Consider the following 23752-nt stretch of genomic DNA (forward strand, 5'->3'; position numbering starts at 1 on the left):
GTGAAATGCTCATCTAATAGTAAATACGTAGTGAAAAATGTAGAAAAACCACTAAGAAGCTTTTAGTGTGGTTTTGTGATGAACGGCTTTTTGCAGACCATCATCTGTTTTTTGTGTTTTGGATATTTCTTTTTTAGTAGCCGCCTCGACTTTGAAAATGAACTATTTTCAGACACAAAGTGACCAAGGAAAGTGACCAAGGTGAAGGTGGCCCGGGATCTTCACTCGACTTACTCAAGATACTGGACAAATTGAAATGTTCCCTGCCTTCAACACGTGCTCCTTCTGCATGATTAGCGCAGTGAAACTCCCTTCCTTGTGCTTATTGAGATACTCAGCTTTGTGGAAGGTATAAATTTGCTTTAGAATGCTGTGCTCACCTTTCCGTGCAAGCTGATTCCTTCTTGCTCAGTCTTTAAACGTGGGAAGCATACTGTACTTGTGAACGCTACACATTCTAAGCTCCCTACCACCACCTGTCACCTAAAAGCTCTCAATAAACGCAACGATGTGGCAAAATAACAGTTCCCGGAGTAGAAGGAAGACTTTCTACATGTAAACCAGGAGCAGTGAATAGAGGTGTGGGTTCAAAGGGATTACTTTGTAACTTCCTTGTGCTAACACTAAAGGTAATTGGATACATGGTTAAAGGTTTTCCCAGAAGCCTGGTTATCTTTGCCTAAAGAAACAGGGCTTTGAATTTCTAAGATGCTGTTCTCAGTCATTTTCAGAGATGTTTCCAAGTTGCAGTCAGGAGATCTTTCTTAACAGAAAGTCAGATTATTACCATGTTGGCTGTGACACCCCCTTAATATAAGTAATTTGCTCTGTGGCAAGAGATATGCTAATCATTACCACTTGGTAGATGTTGTTAACAGCTTGTGAGAGATGTGTATGGAAAAAGCACACACCCCTAAACAGAAAGGCGTCATTAAAGTAACTTAAAACCCTCTCAGCACTCATTAGTGTCCAACTCTAAATGGGTCAATCCCTTAGTTTAATATTAAAGGCTTATTTAGTATCACCACTTTTCTTTTTTCCTTAGCTTAATGACTTACTTAGAATATATCCTTCCTTTAAATTATCTGTACTACCTAGCATCTAAATAAAACACTATTTTCCAGAAAAAATAAACCACTTTCTAGTCCTCTCCCCTCAGTCCTTTAACATCCATTCCAATACACTGAAGACATTTCCTTTCCCCACTACGCACTTCTTCCAAAGAGAAGGAGAACGGTGGTGTAAGCCGAGTTTGAAGAAATTTAATCAGGTCGTCATGTTTGGTGAGGAGACTTGTGGAACATGCCACTCTCTCCCCGTTGCTGCTTAAACTTCTAGGACAAGCGATCAGGAGCCACCTGAAGGTACCTAACACCACCTGTAAGGCTTGTCACGCATAAGGTACTTGGGTGTAGCTCTGTCATCTGTCCCCGTGGTAGAAGGTAAATTATCTCCAGATCTTGCTCGCTGTATATTTTTGGTAGACTTGTATGTCACATCTACTTTCTTTTGGGTTTTCATCTCTAGCTTATTTTGTGGCTGTTTTTTTTTGTTTGTTTTTTTTTTTTTTAGGTGGATTGTATTGTGAAATTCTGTGATTGCTGGTGGCCAATATCCTGGATTCCCTTATCTGTTTTAGATCTTGCCTCTTTTTTCTCTTCCCATGAAAGCAGCACACATTGTATTAACTTATGTGTCTTGTTAAATAAGGTTAATGTCTTTGTGTTTTGTCCAAAACTATATTGAAAAAATATAAATATTATATTGTTTAATGCAAATGAAGGAATGCAATAAAGAGTACATATACTTGAAAACATTCTGTAGACCAATATTTTGTACAAAACAACATACATAACTGATATGAGGGTATGAAGAAGAAGGGGATCAGAAAAGCCCCTCCTTGTTTTAAGTAGTGTAAGGAGATGGATGATTTTTATTTGAAAATCTCTGATTTTAATCATTCAGAAAATATAGTTAATTTAAAGGAAATACAGATCGATAGCATATTTTATAAAGTCAGTGCACAACAAGAATCTTTATACCTCTTTTACTTATTTCCCTTTACTAAAAAACTGAAGTGTACCAAAGCCATAAGCGGGTTAGTAATAAACCGGAAGGGAAAATTGTTTCTCAAGTAGAATTACTCCTTCCTATGACACGTACAAGCCAAGGGACTCAAACACTCTCAGTGAGATTTCTTCACATGGTTCGTTTTGGTATCCTTCATCCATTTTGCATGTTTCTGAGCTATCAGATCTTTAGCCCTGATCCTTAGAGGTGGCTCGGGTTAGGACTAAAAGCCACCCAGAAAATCAGCAAGGCTTGTGGGGAGAGGTCAACCTCAGGGCTTCTCCAGCAGCAGGGTCAGCTCCCCAGGAGCTGTCCACGCCCTCCTGGGAGGAGGGCCCTGAGGTCACCTGGCCCCTGCGTAGCCTTGAGAAGGTAGTCTTAAAGCCATCCCGGAACTCTTCAAAGCTGATGCTGGGCAGAGAGCGCTCGAGATTACAGCACGGCCTGGTGATAAAGCAAAGGAGACTCCACCATCTGCTGCCCTAGATTGCTTCTTCTACGGATGAACTGTTAACGGGCTACTTTTTACCAGACAATGTAATTAAAACCTCAGAAAAGGAGGTTCTTTTATCCTTTCTAAAGTTGTACAACTTCCCTGAAACACCTTTTTTTTTTTTTTAATGTAACACAGAAAACCTGGATAATGGTGGTTAAACCTGAAATTTGTTTTACTTTAAGGCTTTTTCATATCCTAAAAATTACAGTGAACAGCCTCCCTAAGTTTCAGCAACAAGTCTTGAAGTAGATTTAAGTGTGTATAATAATCAAATCCTGGTAAACAGACTTGCTGAAGCACTGAGTCAGCTATAAACAACCGACCCAGCCCAAAGAGAGAAGGTAAAAGCAAGATTTCATTTTCCTTGCCTGGCAACTTGATCCATAAGCCTCTTCAAAGAAGTGACTGGGAAAGGTGTGTACGAGAGTTCAAAAAAGCATGTAGATTTCAGAAGTTATTGCAAAATGATCCAAAGTTTCTCTTCAGCTGGCAAGCAGTGCCGAGACTGGGTCCTGGAGCTGGGCCCACAGAGGGCGTGTGCTGTGCGGACACCGTGACATTAAGATGCAGGAGATGGCGCCTGCGATCGGCAAGAATCCCAAGGAGCAGAGACAGTTTGCAAGGGGGACTCAGGTTTGAAATTTTCCCAGCGTACAGTCTCCACACAGCTGACTCTGTCACTCCATTTTGGGAGTATAAGATTAATGGTAAGATCATTTTTTGCCTCCTAGAAAGTCCTCTGTTGAGCCAGGAGAAATGATGAACCCATAGCAGCCATACTTTTGCTGAAATAACTTCACTTGTGTGTGCGTGTAGGTGAGCCACGCACATGAGCCCACGTCCACATCCCCAGGGCCGGTGTGGATACACCGTTGGCTCGTTGGGCACCACCATCTGACGCACCTAGAAGAATCTCACCATCATCGTCCCCCTAGCCTTGCTTCTCCCTTCTGCCTCTATTTGTACCTCATCCCTTCATCCTTGAACTCTCTCACACACTTCCCTTCCCTTCTTTCTTCATAAAATAATACTGCTTTGAAAGATAATAATGATTCCTATTATATTATCTCTTTTCTTTCTTTTGGATTTTTTTGGGGGTGGGGGATCTTCCTCTTGTTTTTAGATGTTTAATAGTATTCACGCTTATGGAGAAACTAAATGTTCAAGCACTGCTATAAACTGTATTCTCTTAAACCATAAATATAATTAATCATAGAAAGGATTACCAATGGCCTTGGTGAGTGTGACCAGGGGCCATTTAAATATCTGGCAATTTTATAGGTTAAAAAAAAAGTGCCCAAAATACTGGGGTAGATGAGTATTAGCTTCATGTAAAAGTGAAATACAAAGGTGAGCAGCTCCATGAGACGGGGAGATCTGTATCCCTTCCACGTCTGATTCATTGCACAGCCGAAACCACCATTTTTGTGATTTAAGCTTTTCAGGTACTAAATAAAGACATGTCACGGGCAAAAGAAAGTTCATGAACTTCTAGTACCCATCCCTAATCTAAGGTTAGGGCACAGGCAACCCATCTCCACCGCACAAGGCAGACCCCTCTATTTTTCTGTTGTTTTTTCTGTGAAGTGAGTTGAATTTACTTACTCCTACTAAAGGTAAATCAGGAGAAAAAAATGGAAGAGAAGACATTTTTGCTGTGCCAAATAAACCGAAGGTGACATTTTACGGGTAGGTCTGAAGACCAAAGGATTGTCTATGGTCATAAAACTGAGTTACAGGGCTTCCCTGGTGGCGCAGTGGTTGAGAGTCTGCCTGCCAATGCAGGGGACACGGGTTCGAGCCCTGGTCTGGGAAGATCCCACATGCCGCAGAGCAACTAGGCCCGTGAGCCACAACTACTGAGCCTGCGCTCCACAACAAGAGAGGCCGCGATAGTGAGAGGTCCGCGCACCGCGATGAAGAGTGGCCCCCGCTCGCCACAACGAGAGAAAGCCCTCGCACAGAAACGAACACCCAACACAGCCAAAAATAAATAAATTAATAAAAAAAATAAAGATTAAAAAAAAGAAAACTGAGTTACAGCATCTCATTGATGAAAAGGCGTTACCTATTAGCTTCAGGTGAGTCCTTTAGGAGCCTCAGTCCAAGGAGAGAATGCCCTTCCCAACAGCATGCCCACTAGTGGGTCTGTTCTGCCCAGATCTAAACCTTCAAATGACACCTGTTCCAGAGCCCAGGGCACACCATTTCTTCTTTCCCGCCAACCTACCCTTCCCGAAGCTTAGCTCTCAAGTGGAACTAGCAGGGGAGAGCCATTTCCACTCAAGTTTCATTTTCAGTAAAGCAAATCCTATTTTCCCAATAAATGGAGTTGAAAACATGGGTTAGAAAGGGATTAAGTCGGTGGCCAACCCCATGGTCTGTGGGCCTCGAGCCATATCTCAGTGCTAGTGACATTAATTTGTGCATTGGAAGTGCTGGGGTCTATGAGATGAATTACTGCCCAAATTGCTGACTTCTGAAACTGGAAATTCTTTGTTAGAAGCTGATTTAGAACAAAGTAAGCCTGTAAGAAAGTCCTTTAGTAGATCAGACCTACTGTCCATGACGTCTCAGATGATCTTGCTTAGAAAACAAAGGAAATGACCTTAATTTGGGCCACTAATTTCCGAGTGAAAGTGGAGGCGACCACATTCAGAATCTCATATTCTTGACCTCCTAAGCATTAATCTGGAAACTCCACACATTGTACAATGTATCCGTTTTAAGTTTGCTTACCTTCTCTTTAATGACTTAACAGAAAAAAACTGCATGATGAAATATATTTTCTCCAAATATATATATATTTATATAATATATAATCTTAGTTAACTCAAAGGTATATACATTGTATAATAAATAATATTTATAAAAAGAGACTTTTTGAATATAAAATCAAAAAGATCAACAACTTCTACAACTTTTTACAAAACTTTGGATACAGCAGGTTGGTAGGAAATTTCTGTTGGATACTATTACCTGACTATGGCGAGAATAATTACAATGCACTCAATGTACTATTATTAAATAATTACTTGTCAGCTACTTGAATACGCCCCAGAAACATGACTTTATCACTTTTAATATAGAATACATAGATATGAAAAGACTGTTTTGAAAATTTGTATCCATTCTGCTGAAAGAATTCTCACATAAAGCAAGCATTATCTGGTTGACATGATTTAAAACTTCAGTCTGAGATGGGGAGGGGCATTTCAAACTCTCTAGAGGGGATGGGATGTGTATCTTTTTAGCAGGGCTCACTGCCAGCAGATTCAAGAGTGCAGGCACGGCTTCTAGATAATCGTCTTGACGAACCTGCCTGAGCACATAGGGAGATGGCTTGAGCCGGTACCTTAGGTCAGTGTTAGGCAAAGAGAGAAGGGGGAAGAGGAAGAAATCACTGTGTTCTGTACTGTGCCCCTGCTGCGTCTCCTCTTTCTGACTCTAAGGCAGAGCTGTTGCACTGACTCGTACCATCAGACACGTTTGCCTCCACTGTGCTCGCTTCCTCTAGGACACTCCAGAGGACCCGTGTGGATCAAGGAGAACTCAGCTGTGAGACGCTTTCCCCAAGGGAGCAAGTGACGGCTTGCCCCCCTTTGAACACCTAATGCTGATCCTTGGTGTCTGCACGGATTGATGCTGTCAGCATACCGGTGAGGCCGGAAGACCTGTGTGAAGGAACTCTGCATTTCCGTTCCCTCACGCAGGCCAACGAAAGACAAGGATGCAGGATGACGTGTCCTCATCTACTAGCCACAACATTGGAACTTCAGGAATATATTGCTACTCTCCCTCTGACCCTTTGTCTAATTTATACTAAGGTGACCTACAGTCCAACTGCTCGACCTGGAGTTTGTTTTTATGGAGAATCTGCAGGTGAGCAGGGCTGGGAGGGACAGAATGGCCCCTTTAAAGATACCACTTTCTTCAGGAAGCCATTGGAGCTAGAGGAGGCTTGCCCCACACACATAACCTATTTACAACGTTCACTACAGGAAAAAAAAAAAAAAAAAGTACTGCGTTAATGGTGGAAACTGCAGAATGGTAGAAAAAGATTTTTGAGATCTGACTGCAGTTCCCAAGAGCCTCTCGTGCAGAACAGGGTTACAGAGAAAATGGGACTGAGAAGAACATAGCGCTGCTCTTCAAACAGCTTTACCAGGCCGCCTGGAACTCCCGGTTCTTCAAACTCAAAACCTGACTCTAACGATTGCCTTGGGCCTCCCTACCACTTGATCCCAGCTAAACCTATGGCTTTTATCAGAATGTGAAAGTCTATCAGATTTGAATGGGAGTAGACAGAGAAAAGGAGACTGCAGGGCTTTGTCCTACTTCCTAACTCTCACCTCGCAGGCATCTTGGAATGTCACCAGGAGAAGCAGCTGGGAAACAGAATCTTGCCCACGTTGATGTCTTTACCACCAGGCAGAGCGCTCACATGAGCCCAGCCTGTTCTGTTGGAGTAGAAGTGGTTTTCTGTGGGGGTTTTTTTCCATTTTTATTTTCTTTAACATGTGCAAAGATAAGCCTCGGGTCTGTTCCTATCAGACCCTAGAGAACTAAAAAGAAAGCCCCTTCTTTAAAAACCACACACCATCCAGAGTAGGGTGAGAAACTTAAGATGAAAGAGAAGGGAGGGAGGCCTCCCAGGCAGCGGGCGGGTTGGATCCAGGTAATTTACCACACGTGCATCTGGCAACAGTCCGGATTCCTTGCTGTCTGATGCTGAGGCCTGAGCCCGGCTCTGGGTCCCGCTTCCCATAGGACTTCGGTGAATCTGCCCAGCCACACACTTCACCCGTTCCCAGTGCCCTTTGGAAAGTAAAGAGGAAGAATTAGGAACATGATTGTTTTCCCAGAGAGACCACCCACAGGGTGCAAAGCTCAGAGGCTGCTGACCGGGTGTCTCAGCATTTCTCTTGAACTCAGAGGTAACGGGAGACTCCAGTGGCCGTTCCACGCTCCCTCTGCTACCTGGGGTCTCCCGCTGAGGAAGGGCGTGTGAGCTACCGGACAGTAGAGCTTCAGCGTCTACACGCTGGGATCCACATCCTACCTCTCCACCCTCCAGCTGGGGCTTGGGCAACAGGAAGCCCAGCAGCAGGTAACTAGCCTGATATAGGAACCTGTCTTGCACAGACACTGGGAGAAACCTTGCAGATCTAGGGCCCACTTCCCAACTTCGTAGACTCCTGTACACTGTGTTTCTGTATCAAGCTGTCCAAACAGAAGAAAGTCTATTGCATTATGAATAATTCCTGCTCATAGGAGCACCGATGTGTACATTTTCTTCATTTGTATTTACATGTCACAAAGGATTTAAGCCCAAAGGGCTCTGACGGGTGTTCCCAATCGACCCCCAACTCCTCGGCCAGTAGACTTTTACAAGGAGAGAAACAGACTTGGCAAGATTAAAAGGACACACGTCCAAAGTCTCGCAGCAAGTTAGTGACAGACCCAGGACTTGGGGTCAGCCAGGCCACCTGACTCTCATGCAGAGCCCTTTCCAGCTTACTGTGCTCACAGAATCTGAATAACAAGGAATAAACCTGGAACTCGTAAGGGAGGAAATCAGTGGTTAGCCTGAGACGCTGGACAAAATGTACAAGCAATGGAAAGAGGTTTCCCCACAAGGAAGGCCCAGGACTCTGACCTTCCTGTGGCATGAAGCATCTTGACTGGGGCTCCTCCCCGAGCGTGTGGAGGGCACACGTCCTCTCTGGGGCGCCCTTCTCTCTCCCACCTGCACTGGAGACAGTGCAGCCAACAGAAAGGCCGCAGGCTCTGTTCCCTGAAGTCCCTGCCAGCCTGTCTCGAACATTCTCATCTCGCCTGCAGAGTGTCGGTGTGGATGAAAGGACAGGAGAGGTAACTGGTCTCAGCCTGGGGCTCCAGACCAGCAGCAGGCCTGGGGGAAAGTCGCCCTTGGAGGTCAGCTCCCCTCGGCCTTGGAATCTTTTGCTGCTTCCTTGGACCCTGTGCCAGGGCTGTTTGTGTGGATGACCTCTAGTCCACAGGTGAGGGAACTGGGGCTCAGAGAGGCAAAACAACTTGCCCCAAATCACTCACCAAACTGAGCGTGTGTCAGAAAGGCACCACATTGGGGGACAATTCTCCACTTGTCCCAGAGCAAGGACTCCAGAGTGTCCATATATGAGGGCCCGGGGGGCCACCGTCTACCTGCGTGTGGCATGTCGAAACCACATCCACGTAGTACTTTCCATGAGACTGGGGGCAGTGCCATTCTGTTTCAGAAACGCGGAACAGAAGGCTGATGGAGAGTGTTGACTCTTCTCACGATCAGTGTCAGATCGCAGGCGGGGGAGTTTTATGGACACTGAGGGCAAACCCAGCACCTCCTTCCCACTTGGCAGACGGCTTCTCTAGGCTGCTCACGGAGGGGAGGGGAGGGGAGGTGCTGGAACAGAGCTGTGACACCCTGGAGCCCCCTAGAGCCACTGCCGGGGCCTGGGCTCCTGCCGCTGTGGCCTCTGCAGGACCCACATGTGGGGCCTTTCTGGAGGCAGAGCCCTGGGCTCAGTGTCCTTATCTGTGCAATGGGCAGGCTAGACAAACGGCCCTCTGTGCCCCCTCCAGGGCTAGTGTTCTGAAACTCCGATTTCCCCCCAGCCTCCTCTCAGAATGGCCAGAGCCGTGTCCTGCTTGACAGTGGGGACTCTGTTGCCCCTGGCCAGAGTGGACATCAGAGGAAGGAAGCACTGCAGGTTTCAAACATTCCTTCCAGCTGACAAGCCACAGGGGCCTGGGCGTTCTCTCTTAGTCACCGACTTCTCTTCCATCATTTTGAAAAGCAGTAAATGAAACTGCCCAGGTGATGACACCGTTTCCTTGCACGATGACTGCCCTCACGTCCTGGCTCTCACGGCATTCATCACTTTCTATTAGCACCCTATTCAGACGAGCATTCACATCTGCTGGCTTGCTTGAACCGCAGGAAAATTCTGCTAGGCCCACATCATCACCACTGTCGTACAGATGAGGAAACTGGGCTTCCAGCTGGGAAGTGGTGGAGGTAGAACCACCTCTGTCCTCTTTCCACTCCCCACACTGCTTTTATTCAGACACCAAGAAAAGTGGTGCCTCCTGCTGTCTTCCCAGACTCTGTCCCTGCCAGGACGGAACTTGAGCTACACAGAGGGGCTTCCCAGACAGGGGAGTCCTTCACAACGAATCAAGCACTGTCTCGAGGGTCCTTCACTTTGTTCCTCATAGCACCCCTGGGGAGGATGACAGATGAGGAGATGGTCTTGTTTGGGTCACAAGGTGGGCAAGTGGTGGAAGCTGGACCAGGGCTCGGACCCCTGTAGATTAGGCCCCTTCTCAGGGCAGAGAAAAGGGAGAAACCCTCCCTTGGGCCTTAGAAACCCTCCAAGACCAGGACCACCACACGCCAATCTTGACCTGTCCTGGGGACCTATGGACCCGAGGGCCGGGCAACAGTGTCTCCCACGCAGGCCACCTCTGGGACGCTTGGGAGCCTAATCCACCAGCCTTTGATCCCTTGATTACTCACCGCCATCACTCTGAGCTTGACTCCTTCCTCCTCCCCATCACCGTCCATAAACGCGGTGAGAGTGTGCCCCGCTCCACCCAAGCTTCAGATCTGCCGGGATATGGGCTTATACACCGCTTCCTCCCACCCACCTCCTTGAGGGTGGTAGGAGTTACGCTTGCACAAAAACCTGCCCTCTAAGTTCAAGGTGGATGCAGAACGACTCTGCCTCAGGGGTACAAGAGACTTTTTGGCCTGCTATTTCAAGTATTTTAACCCCCTCACTTTACAGTAAGAAACCTGAGGCCCAAAGAAGTGAAAGAACAGGAAGTTAGGAGCACAGTCAAGACCAGAAGTCAGGCATCCCAGCCTCCAACCCCACAGTCCCTCCTCTGGCTCCACAGATGTTCAATAACGATAGCTAGTGGCTGTGCGAAAAATTGACCTGGCTCCTAATTTACTAACTTGTACACGAATTTAATCAATTGCAGCCTCGTGTACACACACTTGGTTATTATCTGTGCTTTGTGTAATCCATCAAGATACTGCCCAAGGACCATTCCCACTGAAGCTTGGGAAATCCTGGCTTCCTACCTTGGCTTTGGAAACATGTGTCCTGGACCGCTCAGAAACAGAACAGGGTTGCCAAGAAGAGGAGACAGGCAAACCCAGTGCCCTGCACCAAGGCACCCCAGCCTCCCCACCGGGCCACCCTACCTGGCTCCCTACTTGCAGGTGTGCACATCGTAGATGCGGATACACTCCTGGCAGCTCACGTAGCAGCACCAGTGGAAGATGCAGTGGCATTTCTCCTTCCGCTTCTCCGTCCTTGTGTTGTGGCCGCGGCCGCAGCAGAGCAGGTCGCAGCCATCGATGCCGTGGGAGGTGACATTGCAAGTCCGGTCCCTGGTGCCGAAGGAGCCCGTCTCGGGGTTGGGCTCGCAAAAGTTGGGGGAGTTCTCGTAGTAGACCAGGTCCCTCTCAGTGGGCGGCTTGAAGAGCGCGTACTTGGCGCGGAGGGTCTCCACCCAGCCACGGGACTCCCGGTGCTTCTCCACCACCATCTCCGAGGCGCTGTCGTACTTGTCCTTGAGGAAGTCCCCGATGGCGCGGAAGTCGGGCTGGGCCCACCAGCAGGTCTTGACCTCGCAGCTGCCCGACAGCCCGTGGCACTTGCACTTGAGGTGCATGTGGTCCAGGATGGTCTGGGAAGAGGAGTAGCAGCTGGTCCCCAGACTGACCCCACCTGGGAGCACGACAGGCCCTCCCACTCTGCCCCACCCACCCCCATCGCTGAAGCCTTCTCTATTCCGACACTAGGCCAGGATGAGAACTGACTGGGGACTGAGGCTCAGACCTAAAGAATGATGACCGTTGTTCCCCTCCCCTTCACACCCCAAGCACTGGCAGAAATCACATCCACTTCTCAAAGCCCTAGGAAGTAAGGATTGTTATTCCCGTGTAACAGATAGGGAAAGAGGCTGGGAGCTTAAGTGACTAGCCCTAGGTCAAGCAACCATAGGAAAGGATGGAGGCCGAATTCAAAGCCAGGTCCACGGGTCTCACAGCCCTACACAGGCAGCTGAAGTGCACCGGATGGGCTGGCTGGTACCTGCGCTCGCGGGCTGCGCATCCCCAGGGTGGGGTGGGGGTGGGGACCGGGAGCAGTCCGAGGAGAAAGGAGGGGGAAAGAGGAGAGCAGGGAGCCGGGAATGCACAGGGGCCACAGGGAGGGGCAGGGACAGGTCCCGGAAGGGGTCTTGGGCAGGGCTGGGGTGAGGGCGGCCAGGGCTCACCGTGCGGCCAGCTTCATTGTTGTGCTTGTTCATGGCCGAGCGCGCATCCGGCCTGTTCTCACGTGCGTCCGCGAACTCCCGGGACACAAGCACCCCGAAGTCGGCGTCCTCGCTGCAGCCGCCCCACTTCCAGCCCTCGCCGGGCGGCCCTTTATGATGCGAGTCGCAGCCACAGATGGTGGAAGTGCCCTCGGCACAGGAGCGTGTGACGGCGAAGGCCACGCCGGCTGAGGCGATGGCGTGCACGAAGGCCGATTCGCGGGTGGCTGTGGGGAAGGCATTGGGAGACACTGCTCAGGCCGGGTCCTGGGACGTGGCTGCCCTGCCTTGACTTCCCCAGCTGCGAAAAGGGGCTCGGCAGCCCCAAGGGAGAAGAAGTGCCTTTTCCTCCTTGGTTGGCCTAGTCCCTAGTGGGTATCCCCAGTTTACAGATGAACAAACTGAGGCCCAGAGCTGCTAACTGATTAACCCAGGGCTTTAACAGCTGGCAGAGTGGAGCCTGTTAGAAACAGGGGTGGAAAGACAACTCTGGCAGGTTGCTAAAGACATAAGGTGGCCTTGATCTGTCCTGGCCCCAGGCCCCCCTGCCCTCCACCTTCCCAAATTGGAAATCCCAGCACAGACCCGGGCCCTCCCACTCCTGAGAGAGCCTGAGGTCTGTGGGGAGGGAGGCCTGGGAAACTACAGCCTAAACCTACCCAAGTCCACCCATTGCCCACCTGGATGCACGTGGGCAGACCCTTTCCTTTTCTGAGCCTCACTTACCCTTTTTGTAAAATGGGTACAACTTCCCTCTGCCACCAGAGATCCTGACCAGGAGTGCAGTGGTCAGCATGTCAGCTTCCCCCTTCCATTCTCCTGTCCTCCACCCAGACAAAGCCAAGGTTTTGGACTGAGAAGGCCAAGCTCCTCCCGGGAGGATGGAGGGACACAGGGCACTTCCCTGCTTCTGCCCCAGGGTCCAGCAAAGAGAAAGAAGAGATTCTCAGGGTGCCCCCCCCAACCCCGCCGACATCATTATAATGATAACTACCTTTGAGTGTTGGGTATGCACCAGACTCTGCCCTTCATGTGCTTTATCCCATTTAATCCTCTCACCTCTATGAGGCAGAAAGTCTTATTATGGGCCCATTTAGCAGATACAGACATTGACAACTACGGAGGCAAAGGCCTGAAAGACCTGCAGTCCAACCATCTCTCTCCTTACTGGTGAGGAACCCAGAGCAGGGAGGTGACTTGCCCAAGGCCAGGCAGGTTGCAAAACGCCGGGCTGCTGGCCTGGATGCCTCCTTTCCTGGGCTGTGGCTCTGGTCCTGAGCGCTGAGGGCAGCTCGGCGGACGAGGGAGCCTGGTAACCCCTCGTGGCCACTGCCGTCTCTTTAGAGGCCCCGGGGCCCTCGTGGGCCACCTGCAGAGGAGGGTGCGTCCCCCTTCCCGAGCAGGCCAGCGGGGAGTGGGAGCGGGCCCCGCCTGGGCAGTGGACCCGCGCAGCCAGCGCCGACTGCGACACGGGGCGGCCGAGGCCTGAGGCGCTGCGCCCCGGCTCCGACCCCGGCCCCGGCTGCCCACCCCTCAGCGACCCGGGGGCGCCGAGGGCGAGCGCCGCGCTTCCGGCCGGCCCGCGGCCTCTCGCGGCGGCGGCGGCGCCCGGGCCCAGGGCCGCGCTCGGTTCCCAGCCCCGGGGACGCGGGGGCGACGGGGGCGGGGCGGGGATTAGCCTGGGAGCGGCGCTGACAGCCCTGCTGTGCTGGTCCCCGTCCGGCGGGGCCCGCTGGGCCGCTCAATCCGCCTTTGTTCGCGCGGTGTCACACCGCATTACCCGCATAATGCGGCCGCCGGGCCCGGGCCGCCGGGCCGGCCGCCACCGCGTAGCAACGGGCGGCTCCCGCGGCCGGGCCGCGCCCCCGGCCCCGGCGCCGGCCCGCGAAATCCCCATTGAAGCGGCGCCCCCCGCCCCCGCGCCGCGCCGAATGGCCAGAGGGCGTGTGAATGGCTCGGCGGCCGCAGCGGGCGCGGGGCCGGGCTGCGCGGTGGGGGACGGCCCTCGGGCCCCTTTTCAAACCGCCTAAGCCCCTCCGGGTCGCCCGCCCCGCCCGGGGACCGCGATCCCCCGCCGCCCGCACCCCGCCGTCGCAGCCTCGCGCCTTCCGGCCGCTGACCCCTGCGCCCCCCGCGCCCGGGTGCAGCCCCGCCCCGGCCTCCGCTCCGGGCGGGCCAGCCCCGGGGAGTCGGTCCCCGGCGTCCGCGGAAGATGCGCGCCCCGGAACAGACCGCCTCCCTGCCACCCTGGGTCTCAAAGCCGTGGGCAGAGGTCTACCCTGGCGGCCCACACGGCAGGGGTGGGGGACTCGCCAGAGGCGGGGCCCGAGCGTGAAGCCTAGAGCTGCGTTCGAACCCGTTCCCCCCGGGCTCTGGGCGCTGAGGCGCGCGTGCATGCGGGAGCCCTCCTCCCGGAGACCGCAGAGCTTCCCTCAGATTCCCAGTGTATCTGACATCTTCCCTCCCTCCCCCCACACAAAGCTGCCCTCTTGCAATTTCGAGATGTAGGCAAGTCGTAGAACCTACAACGGTGATTTAAAACGTTAAACACAGACATGAAGGGATAATAAGCTCAGAGACCCGGTTTTCACAGGCTAACGTCCCGCGCGGGGAAGAGCAATCAGAAGGTGAGTCCTGCTTTGGGGAGCGCGTCTAGACGCCAGGCTGTTTGATTAAGCGCTACCTGGCCCGAGGTGGGGCACCGGAAGGCGAGGAGACTGACACACCGGCAAGATCAGGTTTGAAATGCAAACCACCGCCACTTGGCCCCAATTAGAGGCTAAACCTTTCATGTAAACAAGGAGTAATTAGCTTTGGTAATAGAAGCGTAAGCAGAATCATCATCCATTGATTCGCTAATTGCCCTTCTGTCCCATGACAATAGCCTGTAGGTCGGACTTACAAGGTGCACCTGAGGCACAGGTAAAGGGGGACTCCACTCTAAAATGGGGGGTCGGCTTCGCCCCACTCATTCCCAGCCACTCCCCCCCCCCAACCCTTCCCCAGGTCCAGCTGCTTCTCAGATCCCTTTTCTTTCTAGCTGTAAATGCAACTCTTCTAAAAGGAGAGAGGGCCAGGTTCACCCGTTTGGGTGCCAAAGCCCTGGTGGTGGCCGGAAAAGGGTTCAAGCTGCTGAGGAAAAGGAATGGTAGCTCCCGGGAGGCCAGCTGGGTCATTACATTACTAGACGCTGCAATTGCTCAAAGAGTAGCCCAACTTCAGCCCAGAACTCACCAGCCCCAAAATCCCCTTCTTGGGAGCAGTTGTGCCTCTCATCCCTCTCTCCCAGTGCCTTCATGTTCAGAGTCAAGTAATGTGAATCCCATTCATTTGAGACACAGCCAATGAGACTCCCAGGTTGCAAGATGCAAGTTACCCAGAGGCCAGCACACCCTCTAGCCCCGCCACAATCCATGGGCATATCCAGCTAGCAGGGGCATAGGGACCAGCAGAAGCTTCTCACGGAAGCACCTGGGGGCAATGCAGTGCCACCAGCGCGAGGCAGCTTCCTCAACTCCAGAATTTTCTACATGGGAGGGACCTAAGGGTGACAATGCTCTCACCCCACCCCAAAGCTAGATTTACATAGCACTTAACACAGCATTGGGAAAATGTCACAGAAGTCCACATCAAAGCCTGGGGCCACCCACTGTGCCAGCCAGGAGGAAAGGAAGGCTGCAGCCTCCTAGCCTGCCCTAGGATCTCGGGATGGGATCTCAAGGCTGCCCAGCCCCCAGCAGCACCTGGGAAGGTGTGGCAACCACGATGACAGCCTGGGTCAGGCCAGAGAGGGACCTGGCCCACTTCTGTGGAGGCCGCGGGTCGTGACCAGCTTTCTCGCCCTCCCCTGGGGACCCTGGGCTCAGAGCTGAGACGCCCTGATGTGGAAGAGTAACTGTGTCCTGATGCCCTCCCCCCACCTCCTCGCGCACCTCCTACCCACCCAGAGACGGTACCTTTGTCGAGGACGGGCCCGAAGATGGCCAGGCTGTCGTCGATGGTGGTGCAGTTCCAGCGGCGGCCCCGGAACTGGTGCTGGCACTCCTGGATGCCCAGCTTCACGCCCTCGGCCACGCTGGGCATGATTTCGATGTAATTGCGGCAGAAGCGCAGTTGCTTGGGGACCAGGCCTGGGATGGAGCCGCAGAGCAGGGGCTGTGAGCCCAGGGATGTGTACTGCTGGCCCAGGGCCAGGGACCTGCGGGCAGACAGAGGGCAGTGGCACTGCAGGCACAAAGCACGCGGCCCACTGTGGGCATCGTTTCTTCTCCGTGAGTACTCAGGGTAGGTGGAGCCATGGAGGGCCTGTGAGCCTGAAGCCATGGCCCTGAGAAACCTGGCATCTGAACGCACTGCCTTTGACCTTGCGTGTATACTGTCCCTTGAAGGGCAGAGCTCTGATCCAGGGAGTCGGCCCTCTGCCATGGGCATTTCCAGTTTGCAGGGGCACCTGGGGGCAATGCAATACTATGAAAAGAACCCTGGATGGAAAGATGGTATTAGAGGCCCAGGTCAAGTCCCTCCCAGGCTCTGGGCCAGTTTCCCTGATGGGGAGAGGTCAGGTTGGGAGTTTCAGTTTCTAGGGCCACATGGAGACTTCCAATGATCCGTCGGAAGGAAACAAAATCTACGGAGAGGAAGATGGCAGGAGCTGGCTTGACCCCCGTCACATCTCAGAGAAAGCAGAAAGTAGAGAAGCCTCAGTCCTAGCAGGGAGCTTGCACATGTGTGCAAGCTTGCACTCATACATACACATACACACACGTACCACCTGTGGCAATGCTCCTCAGCCTCTTCCCTAGGACGATGCCCGCCCAGCCCAGAGCCTCCCAGTGTCTCTCCCCAGGTCCTCTGTCCTTTGTCCACCAGGGCCTCTGTGACCATCTTTGCAGCTCCCTAGAAGTTTCTGGAGCGCCATCTCTTTTCTGACCAGAGATTGGAGCTTGGCTTTGTTTCATGGAAGTCTAGCTCAGGGTCAGGAGGGAGAAGACCTCAGATCGTACTCCCCCAATCCAATGCAAGTGACCTTGATCAAATCACGTCACTCTAATGACCCTCATTTTTCAGTCAGTAGTCCGGCAATCTAGGTGGGGCTAACCACGTACCACCCTGCCTTCTGGGCAGTGCCTGCCTGGGTCCTGAGGGGTGGGAGTGATTGCAGGCCTGGCCCGTGGGCACCCTGGGCCTTAAGACTGAACCTGAGTGATAGAGCAGGTCAGCCCAGAGCCCCCTGATGGGCACCAAGACACAACAGCATCTGACTGGGCTTTGCAGGTTGCCCTCTCCTGCCCCTGCCCTGTTTACAGTTATAAACTGGTTATTGTGATAATAATGATAATCAAACACCTATCATTTATTATGTACTGGACCAGTTCTGAGTGCTCATGTTTCTTACCTTATGGAAACCTCACAGCAAGTCTGTGAGGTAGGAACTTCATTATCATCGTCAACATCCCATTTCACAGACAAGGAAACTGAGGCCAGGGAGCTAAGTAAACTGCCCAAGTCTGCAGGACTGTGCAGTGGCAGAGTTGAGCCTCCCGCCCCAGCTCAGGCTGCCTGTCCACGTGCTCTTAACCAGCACATCCAGCCCTGCCCTGCAGCTGCCCCAGCGGCTCTGCAACCACCGGATAGAGAAACCGAGCCAGGGTTCAGTGCGGATGACTCAGCATTGGGCCATCATGGGAGGAAGGGAAGAAGGCCAGGCCTCTCCCACTCCCTCCTCTGACGTTTAGGCCCCAAAGCCCTATATGCAGACAGCTGGAGAGGGGAGCTGAGGCCAGATGGAGGACGCTGCTACCCCCATGGCCTCACCTGGGTTTGGTTCTGAGTGTGGGCCATGAGGGCCCCTCTAAAGGAATATGGCGATTCTTTGCCACCTCCTCATACCCGGCCTGGTCCCTGACTGTCCCAGAGCATCATGGGGAGACCTGGCACCCACTGCCCAGCCTCCGTGTCCCTCCCCTTCGGCCAGAGCCCTCCCCGGTCTCCCCCACCACAGGCACCTCCATCCATGCCTGTCCCTAGAGGGATGGACTGGCCTTGCGGAGCCCACGCGCTCCTTCAACCTGGCCTCCTGGACCCACTGCAAACTCTAACCTGGTCAGGCCTGTGTCACGATCACCTCTGGCACCAGGGGGCTCTGTCCCATGTCGTCCCCCATTTACTGGTCTGCTCACCAACCACACCAGGGCCCCAGGGCCCCTTCCTTTCCCCCATCCTCTGTCCCTCTCCTCCTTCCTTGCCCTCTCCCGGCCTTTGCCCTACACCCGTTGGCACTTCTGCAGGCCTGGGCACCCTCAAGCTAAGCTGGATCAGAATAAGAACCTAGAAGAGATGCCTTTAGAGAGCACAAAGCCCATTATACAGATGAGAAAGCAGAGGCCCACAGAGAGAAGCGGCTCGCCCAAGGCCACACAGCCAGATCCACGGAGCCAGGTGAGGCTGGTGCCACTGCAGGGAAGGGGGGCTGGGGTGTGGGGAAGCCCCGGCTGGCTCTTCATTTCCACTCAGTGAGGCTGCTCCTCATCCCAGCCCTCCGAGCGGCTCCCTGCTCCCTCATTTCACCAGTATCCCCACCCCAGTGGGTCCCAGGTGGGCCTACCCAGCCCAGCAGAATGCCCAAGCCCTACGCACTGGCTGGCAGGGCTTGGTTGGCTGCAAAGGCCAGAGCTGTCCCCCAAACATCTCCCAGTAGGGAGATGCCACGGTCCCCTGTGCTCCCCTCCAGGGCACCAAGCCCTTGACTGTGAATCCTTCCTCCTGGACAGCTGCAATCTCTCCTCTGACCAAGCAGATTTCCTTTCCTCTGCAGTCGCATTCAACACTAGCGATCATCACGACAACCGTTTATTTAGCACTTATATGCCAGGCACTTCACAGATATCATGTCACCTAATCCTCAACAAGAGCTCTGTGACGTGGGTACTGTCATCTCGGTTTTACAGATGAGGAAACTGAGGCAGAGAAGCTGGGCAACCATAGGTTTGTCTGACTCCAGGGATGATATCCTCCAAGAATAACTCCCAGCCTCAGAGATGATGAGTTCTTTTCCCTCCTCCCACCAAACCCTGTCTCCTTCTGCTGTCCAGGTCCATCGTGCACCTGGAGCCAGGCTGCCTGCATTCAAATCCAGCTCTGCTGTTTCCGAGCTGCTGATCTCAAGCAGTTTACTTAACCCCTCGTGCCTCAGTTTCTTCATCTATTAAATAGACATAATAGGAGGGATAAAGGATAGAAAGCTCCTGGCACATAGGAAGCCCTCAAGTCGCAGCGGTCATGGTGGTTACCATGTGTTTAGGGGCTGTCCACAGCACTTTGTCCCCTGCTGTGTCATCAACCTCATTTCTCAGCCCTCCCATCCCTGACTTGACAGAACACATCGGAATTTTCAGAGCCCCTTCCCATCCATCACTGGGAAGGATGCAAAGCTGGCCCCTTTCCCGGAAGCTCAGTCCTAACCAGAGTGGCTGAAAAGACATCTGTGATCTGGCCGAGTGTTAAACGTAACCCAAAGGGCAAGGGCATAGGGACCTTTCCAGGATGCTCCATTCAAGGATTTCAGCTCAGATCTGGACATCCTGCCGGTGATGAGCAAGGGCCTCTAGGGATGGGAGTGTAGCTCTGAGGGCTGGTGCTGGGGCTAATGGGGCTGTGGCCGTGGGATTGATTTCTGCAGGATAGCTGCCCTCCCCCAAACACGCCCTGCCACCCGACCCCTGAGCCTCCTACCCACACATGCTCATGTCTGAGATTCCACCACCACAGACGCGTTAACTTGACTCACAGCTCCTTGTCCCCATCAGTGAGGTGCGTGTTCCCCTGGAGGAGGTCACACAGTGAGCTCATCCTCCTCAGTTCTTCGTTCCAAAGTGTGAGTGGCCTGCTGGATGACTAGCGGCCCGCCGTCCGGAGCGCCTCTCCGCGGCCCAAGCCCCCGGCAAACATCTTACCCATCCTTCAACCTCCAGCTCCTGGGTCGCCTCCATTCTGAAGAATTTCGTGGGCCCCCAGACAGAAGTAACCTCTCCTCCCTCTGTGTCTTTCCTCTACTTCACTCAGACCTTATCTCAAAGGGCTGAAATGACTTGTTTCCAGTTCCATCTGGCTGTGCTAGTGTGGGTTCCCTGAGGATAGAGGTTGTGTTGCGTCTCCTCCCATCCCCCCCAACACCTCTCACCATGCCAGACACACACACACACACACACACACACACACACACACAAGCACACCTGGCCGACCAAAGGGCCAGGCCCATGCCAGGTACTCGCTGATTCTCCAGGGGAGGAATGAAAGAACGACTCCTTCCCAAAAGGCCAGTCTGATCCACCCCCAGTCTTGCAGCCCCTCAGCCAAACTCCCCAGGCCTCCAGGCATCCGGAGGTTCCACCTACACACAGGACAAGATTCCTCAGTTCCGCTGAGGAAGTTCCTACGTTTAGGACCTGAGACAGTGGCTGGGCTCCCAAGGGAGGTGGGGACCTGCCTTGCACCGGCAGCTGGTGAGGGGGAGGGTGGAGGGCGCCGCCAGGCCTATTTATACCCAGCTCCCGGCCCTGCCCGGCCCAAGGGCCCTGCCACCACAGCTCATTCTCCACCCAACCACCCACCGCCCAGCTGGGCTGAGGACAGACACAGGCAGCCAGGGGGACGGGCGGCAGGTGCCAGCCAGCGACAGGCTGCCCCAGAGGCCTCGATGTTGACCTCTGAGGCTGAAACCCCCTCTCCAAACAGGCCAGGCTTAAATGCCACACACGGTCTCATCAGCCTCCCAGCCCCAGCAAGCCCTTCACCGCCAGCCGTGGCGCCTTGGGCCTCCAGAAGCTGGAGGTGGGCCTGCAAGGCGAGCACAGGGCCACCTCAGTGCTGAACCAGCCGAGGCACACAGCATACAGGGAGAGGCCTACAAGGGTCCCATGCAGCACGGCCTGTTCAGTGACAGTGGCGCCGCGGACCCACAGACTCCGCCGTCCACCCAGCAGTGACCTGCCGGCGGGGACGACGTGCTGCAGGGAGCGGGCGCACCGTGCCGTCCCCGCCCTGCTCCCCTTAACACGCCACGCGGGACGGAGCCCTACACCCCACCAGGTGCCCTCCCCTGCACTCAAACTTTCCTACATTTTTGACCTTAGACTCTTCCAACATTATAGTACTTGAGAGATTGGAGGGGCCTCAGGAGTCGTCTAGTTTAAGGTGTTTCTTATTTGTTAGCCATTTTTTCCTAATATACATCCTCCCCCCACCCTCCCCGGTACATAAAACAGATAAAAAGAGGGACTCTTCCTCAAAAAGCTAAAGATAGAATCATCATATGACCCAGCAATTCCACTCCTAGGTATAGATCCTGGAGAACTGAAAGCAGGGATTCAAGCGATACTTGTACACCAGTGTTCGTGGCAGCACTATTCACAACAGCCAAAAGGTGGAAACAACCTGAGTGTCCATCCGCAGATAAATGGATAACAAAACGTGGTAAATCCATGCCGTGGAATATTATTCAGCCACGAAAAAGAATGACGCTCTGATACATGCTACAACATGGATGAACCCTGACAACATTATACCAAGTGAAATAAGCCAGACACAGAAGCACAGATATACTATGATTCCACTTACATGAGGTACCAAGAATAGGCAAATTCATAGTGACCAAGAGTAGATGAGAGGTAGCTGGGGGCTGGGAGGGGAAGTTACAGCTTAATGAGTATGAGTTTCTGTTTGGGATGATGAAAAGTTCTGGAAACAGATAGTGGTGATGGTTGGACAACACTGCAAACCTACTTGATGCCACTGATTTGTACACTTGAAAATGGTTAAATTGAAGGAAAAAATAAATAAAAAGGGCAGGGGCCCAGAGACCTATCCCTTGACTTTGCCCCTGCTCTCACCTATGGCCCCTCTGCAGGATGCAGCCTGAGAACCACTGGTCTTAGCTAATCCCTTCCTCCTCTGGATGGGAAGACTGAGACCCAGAGAGAGTTTGTTATTTTCCCAGGTCACACAGTCACATATGGGTGGGGCTGTGGAAGGTGGATCCAAGGGTGCAGCCCAGGGGAAGGCTCCAGGGTCCCCGCCTCTGCTCTCCAGTCTCAGGGTGAGCTCCGTGGCCAAGCCTCCCCGAGTCATGCCTTTCTTGGAGTCATGGTCCCCTTGGCCTCACCTTTTCCAATGGCGAGGACTAACCATTTCTGCTAGCCCCAGACAGGCCACCTTAAGATGCTGACCCAAAGAACCGGTGCCTCTTAAGCTGACTGCGATGAGCTCAGGAGGAAGGGAAGGAGATGGAAAAAGGGAGGAATCAGAACCACCTCCTTTGTGGTCCTTTGTCTCTTTCCTCCAGAGTGACCATCGTGTTTCTGGAAACAATAGCCCAGCGCTTGGTGCTCTACCAGCTGCCTCCTGGACAGTACTGGACAGGTGGCCTTCCTGTTCCTGGGTCCAAAGGGGCCCAACCCTGGCCTGGGGCAAGATGGAAACTTCCAGAAGGGGAAAGAAAATCTTGAAAATGGGCATAAAGTAAAGATCCAGCATTGGCCTTGGAACTCAAGGCTACTACCTTTCTACTTAGCTCAAGAGGCCACTCAGGGCTGGTGGACATCATGAGGGGAGCCTGACAAGTTCAGGGGCACATGTACCCAGTGGGGTGCGGGAGGGCAGGGGCAGGGCCTAGTGGGCCCTGATGCCCCCAACTCCTGGAACTTCCAAAGAGCTTAAACACAAGTGGCAAGGGCCACTCACCCTGGTGCTTTGGCAGGGAGCTTGTGACAAAGCAAGAGGAGGAGGTCAAGAGTCACAAGCTACCACTTTTTTCCACCCATCCGCTTGTCCTCCCTGGAGCACACGTGGGCCCCATGGGTGCTAAGCACAGCTCTACACCCTCCCAACCCAACCCTGAACCCATCTCAGTGCGAGCCAAGGGGAGGGAGTTGCTTCTGAGTCCAAAGGGCTCACGTGGTCCCGTAGTCCTCAGAGCAGGCCTAGATACCCCAGCAGATGCCTTTCATCAACATCTCCCTGGACCTTTCCCGTCAGCAGCTGGTTCATTCACTCAGTAGGCATGGATGGGTCCTCTGGTTCTCATGTGTCCCAAGAAGAGCTACAGGGCCACCCTTGTTTACACACAGGAAGGGAAGGGTGAGGGTAGAAAGGATCCACACACTGAGCTGCGACCCAAGGTCCAGAGAGGTGTCAATGAAGAAGCAACTGCAAGAGCCTGTGAGCCTGGGAGGCCCAAGCCTCCTGCTGGGTTTCCCATCTTGACTGAGCCCCAGCCATCCAGCCTGGGACCCCGAGAGCAATAAACATATGGAGTGCATAGAGATGCCTGCCCTTAGGAGAGTAGGTTAAAGTCTTCCCTTGGTAAACAAATTCATTCCCCACCTATTCACTCAACACACATTTACGTGATGACTGAATCGGGTAGAGTGCCAAGCACTGGAAACACGGAGATGAACCGAGCCACACCCGTGGGGCACCCAGACCAGGAGGCGTCCGTCAATCACAGACCAACAAGCGTTTCTCCAGCACCTACTAGGTCTGGGTGCCATGTGTGCCATGAGTGACAAAGGGTCCCCAGGCACCTGTAGCTTAGCACCCAAGTAACCCTCACTCCAGAAAGCACATGGTAAGAGCAGGGGCATCCTGGAAGAGGGGCGAGTGAGTCCCAGGCAGCGATGGCCATGAAGGCACGCTGGAAGGGCAGGCGCTGAGCTGGCGAAGCATGGCTGGGGCTCCCTCAGGGGGAACCGGGGTGCCAGGGAAGAGCCCCAGGCAAGAGGTGGGAGAGAACAGTGGCGGGTCCACCCCAGCTGGAGTCCAGGGACCTTACAAAGG

At 53.2% G+C, this 23752-nt stretch overlaps 2 protein-coding genes across 11 annotated transcripts in view; one reads left to right on the plus strand and one right to left on the minus strand.

Annotated features, from left to right (window-relative positions):
- NSF (N-ethylmaleimide sensitive factor, vesicle fusing ATPase) overlaps window positions 1-1814 on the plus strand; it is a 158538-nt gene extending 156724 nt beyond the window's left edge. For all 3 annotated transcript variants that reach the window (XM_082443134.1, XM_082443133.1, XM_082443135.1), the window contains one exon: window positions 138-1814. Coding sequence is in view for 2 of the 3 variants with exons in the window: in XM_082443133.1 (XP_082299259.1) it covers window positions 138-183 (46 nt within the window). In the remaining variant the exon portion in view is untranslated. The remainder of the gene's footprint in view (window positions 1-137) is intronic.
- Window positions 1529-23752, minus strand: part of WNT3 (Wnt family member 3) — a 53216-nt gene continuing 30992 nt past the window's right edge. For 3 of the 8 annotated variants that reach the window (XM_082443160.1, XM_082443165.1, XM_082443164.1), the window contains exons 2-5: window positions 15877-16118; window positions 11882-12147; window positions 10815-11290; window positions 1529-7384 (exon numbers count right to left, since the gene is read on the minus strand). In XM_082443160.1, coding sequence (XP_082299286.1) covers window positions 7189-7384; window positions 10815-11290; window positions 11882-12147; window positions 15877-16118 — 1180 coding nt within the window. In that variant the 3' untranslated portion in view covers window positions 1529-7188. Of the gene's footprint in view, window positions 7385-10802; window positions 11291-11881; window positions 12148-15876; window positions 16119-17315; window positions 17884-23752 lie in introns of those variants that run through there. The other 5 variants (XM_082443162.1, XM_082443167.1, XM_082443161.1 and 2 more) reach the window with 3 other exon arrangements.

Source organism: Balaenoptera physalus (genome assembly GCF_965194825.1).
Source record: "Balaenoptera physalus genome assembly, chromosome: 20".
Classification (NCBI taxonomy): domain Eukaryota; kingdom Metazoa; phylum Chordata; class Mammalia; order Artiodactyla; family Balaenopteridae; genus Balaenoptera; species Balaenoptera physalus.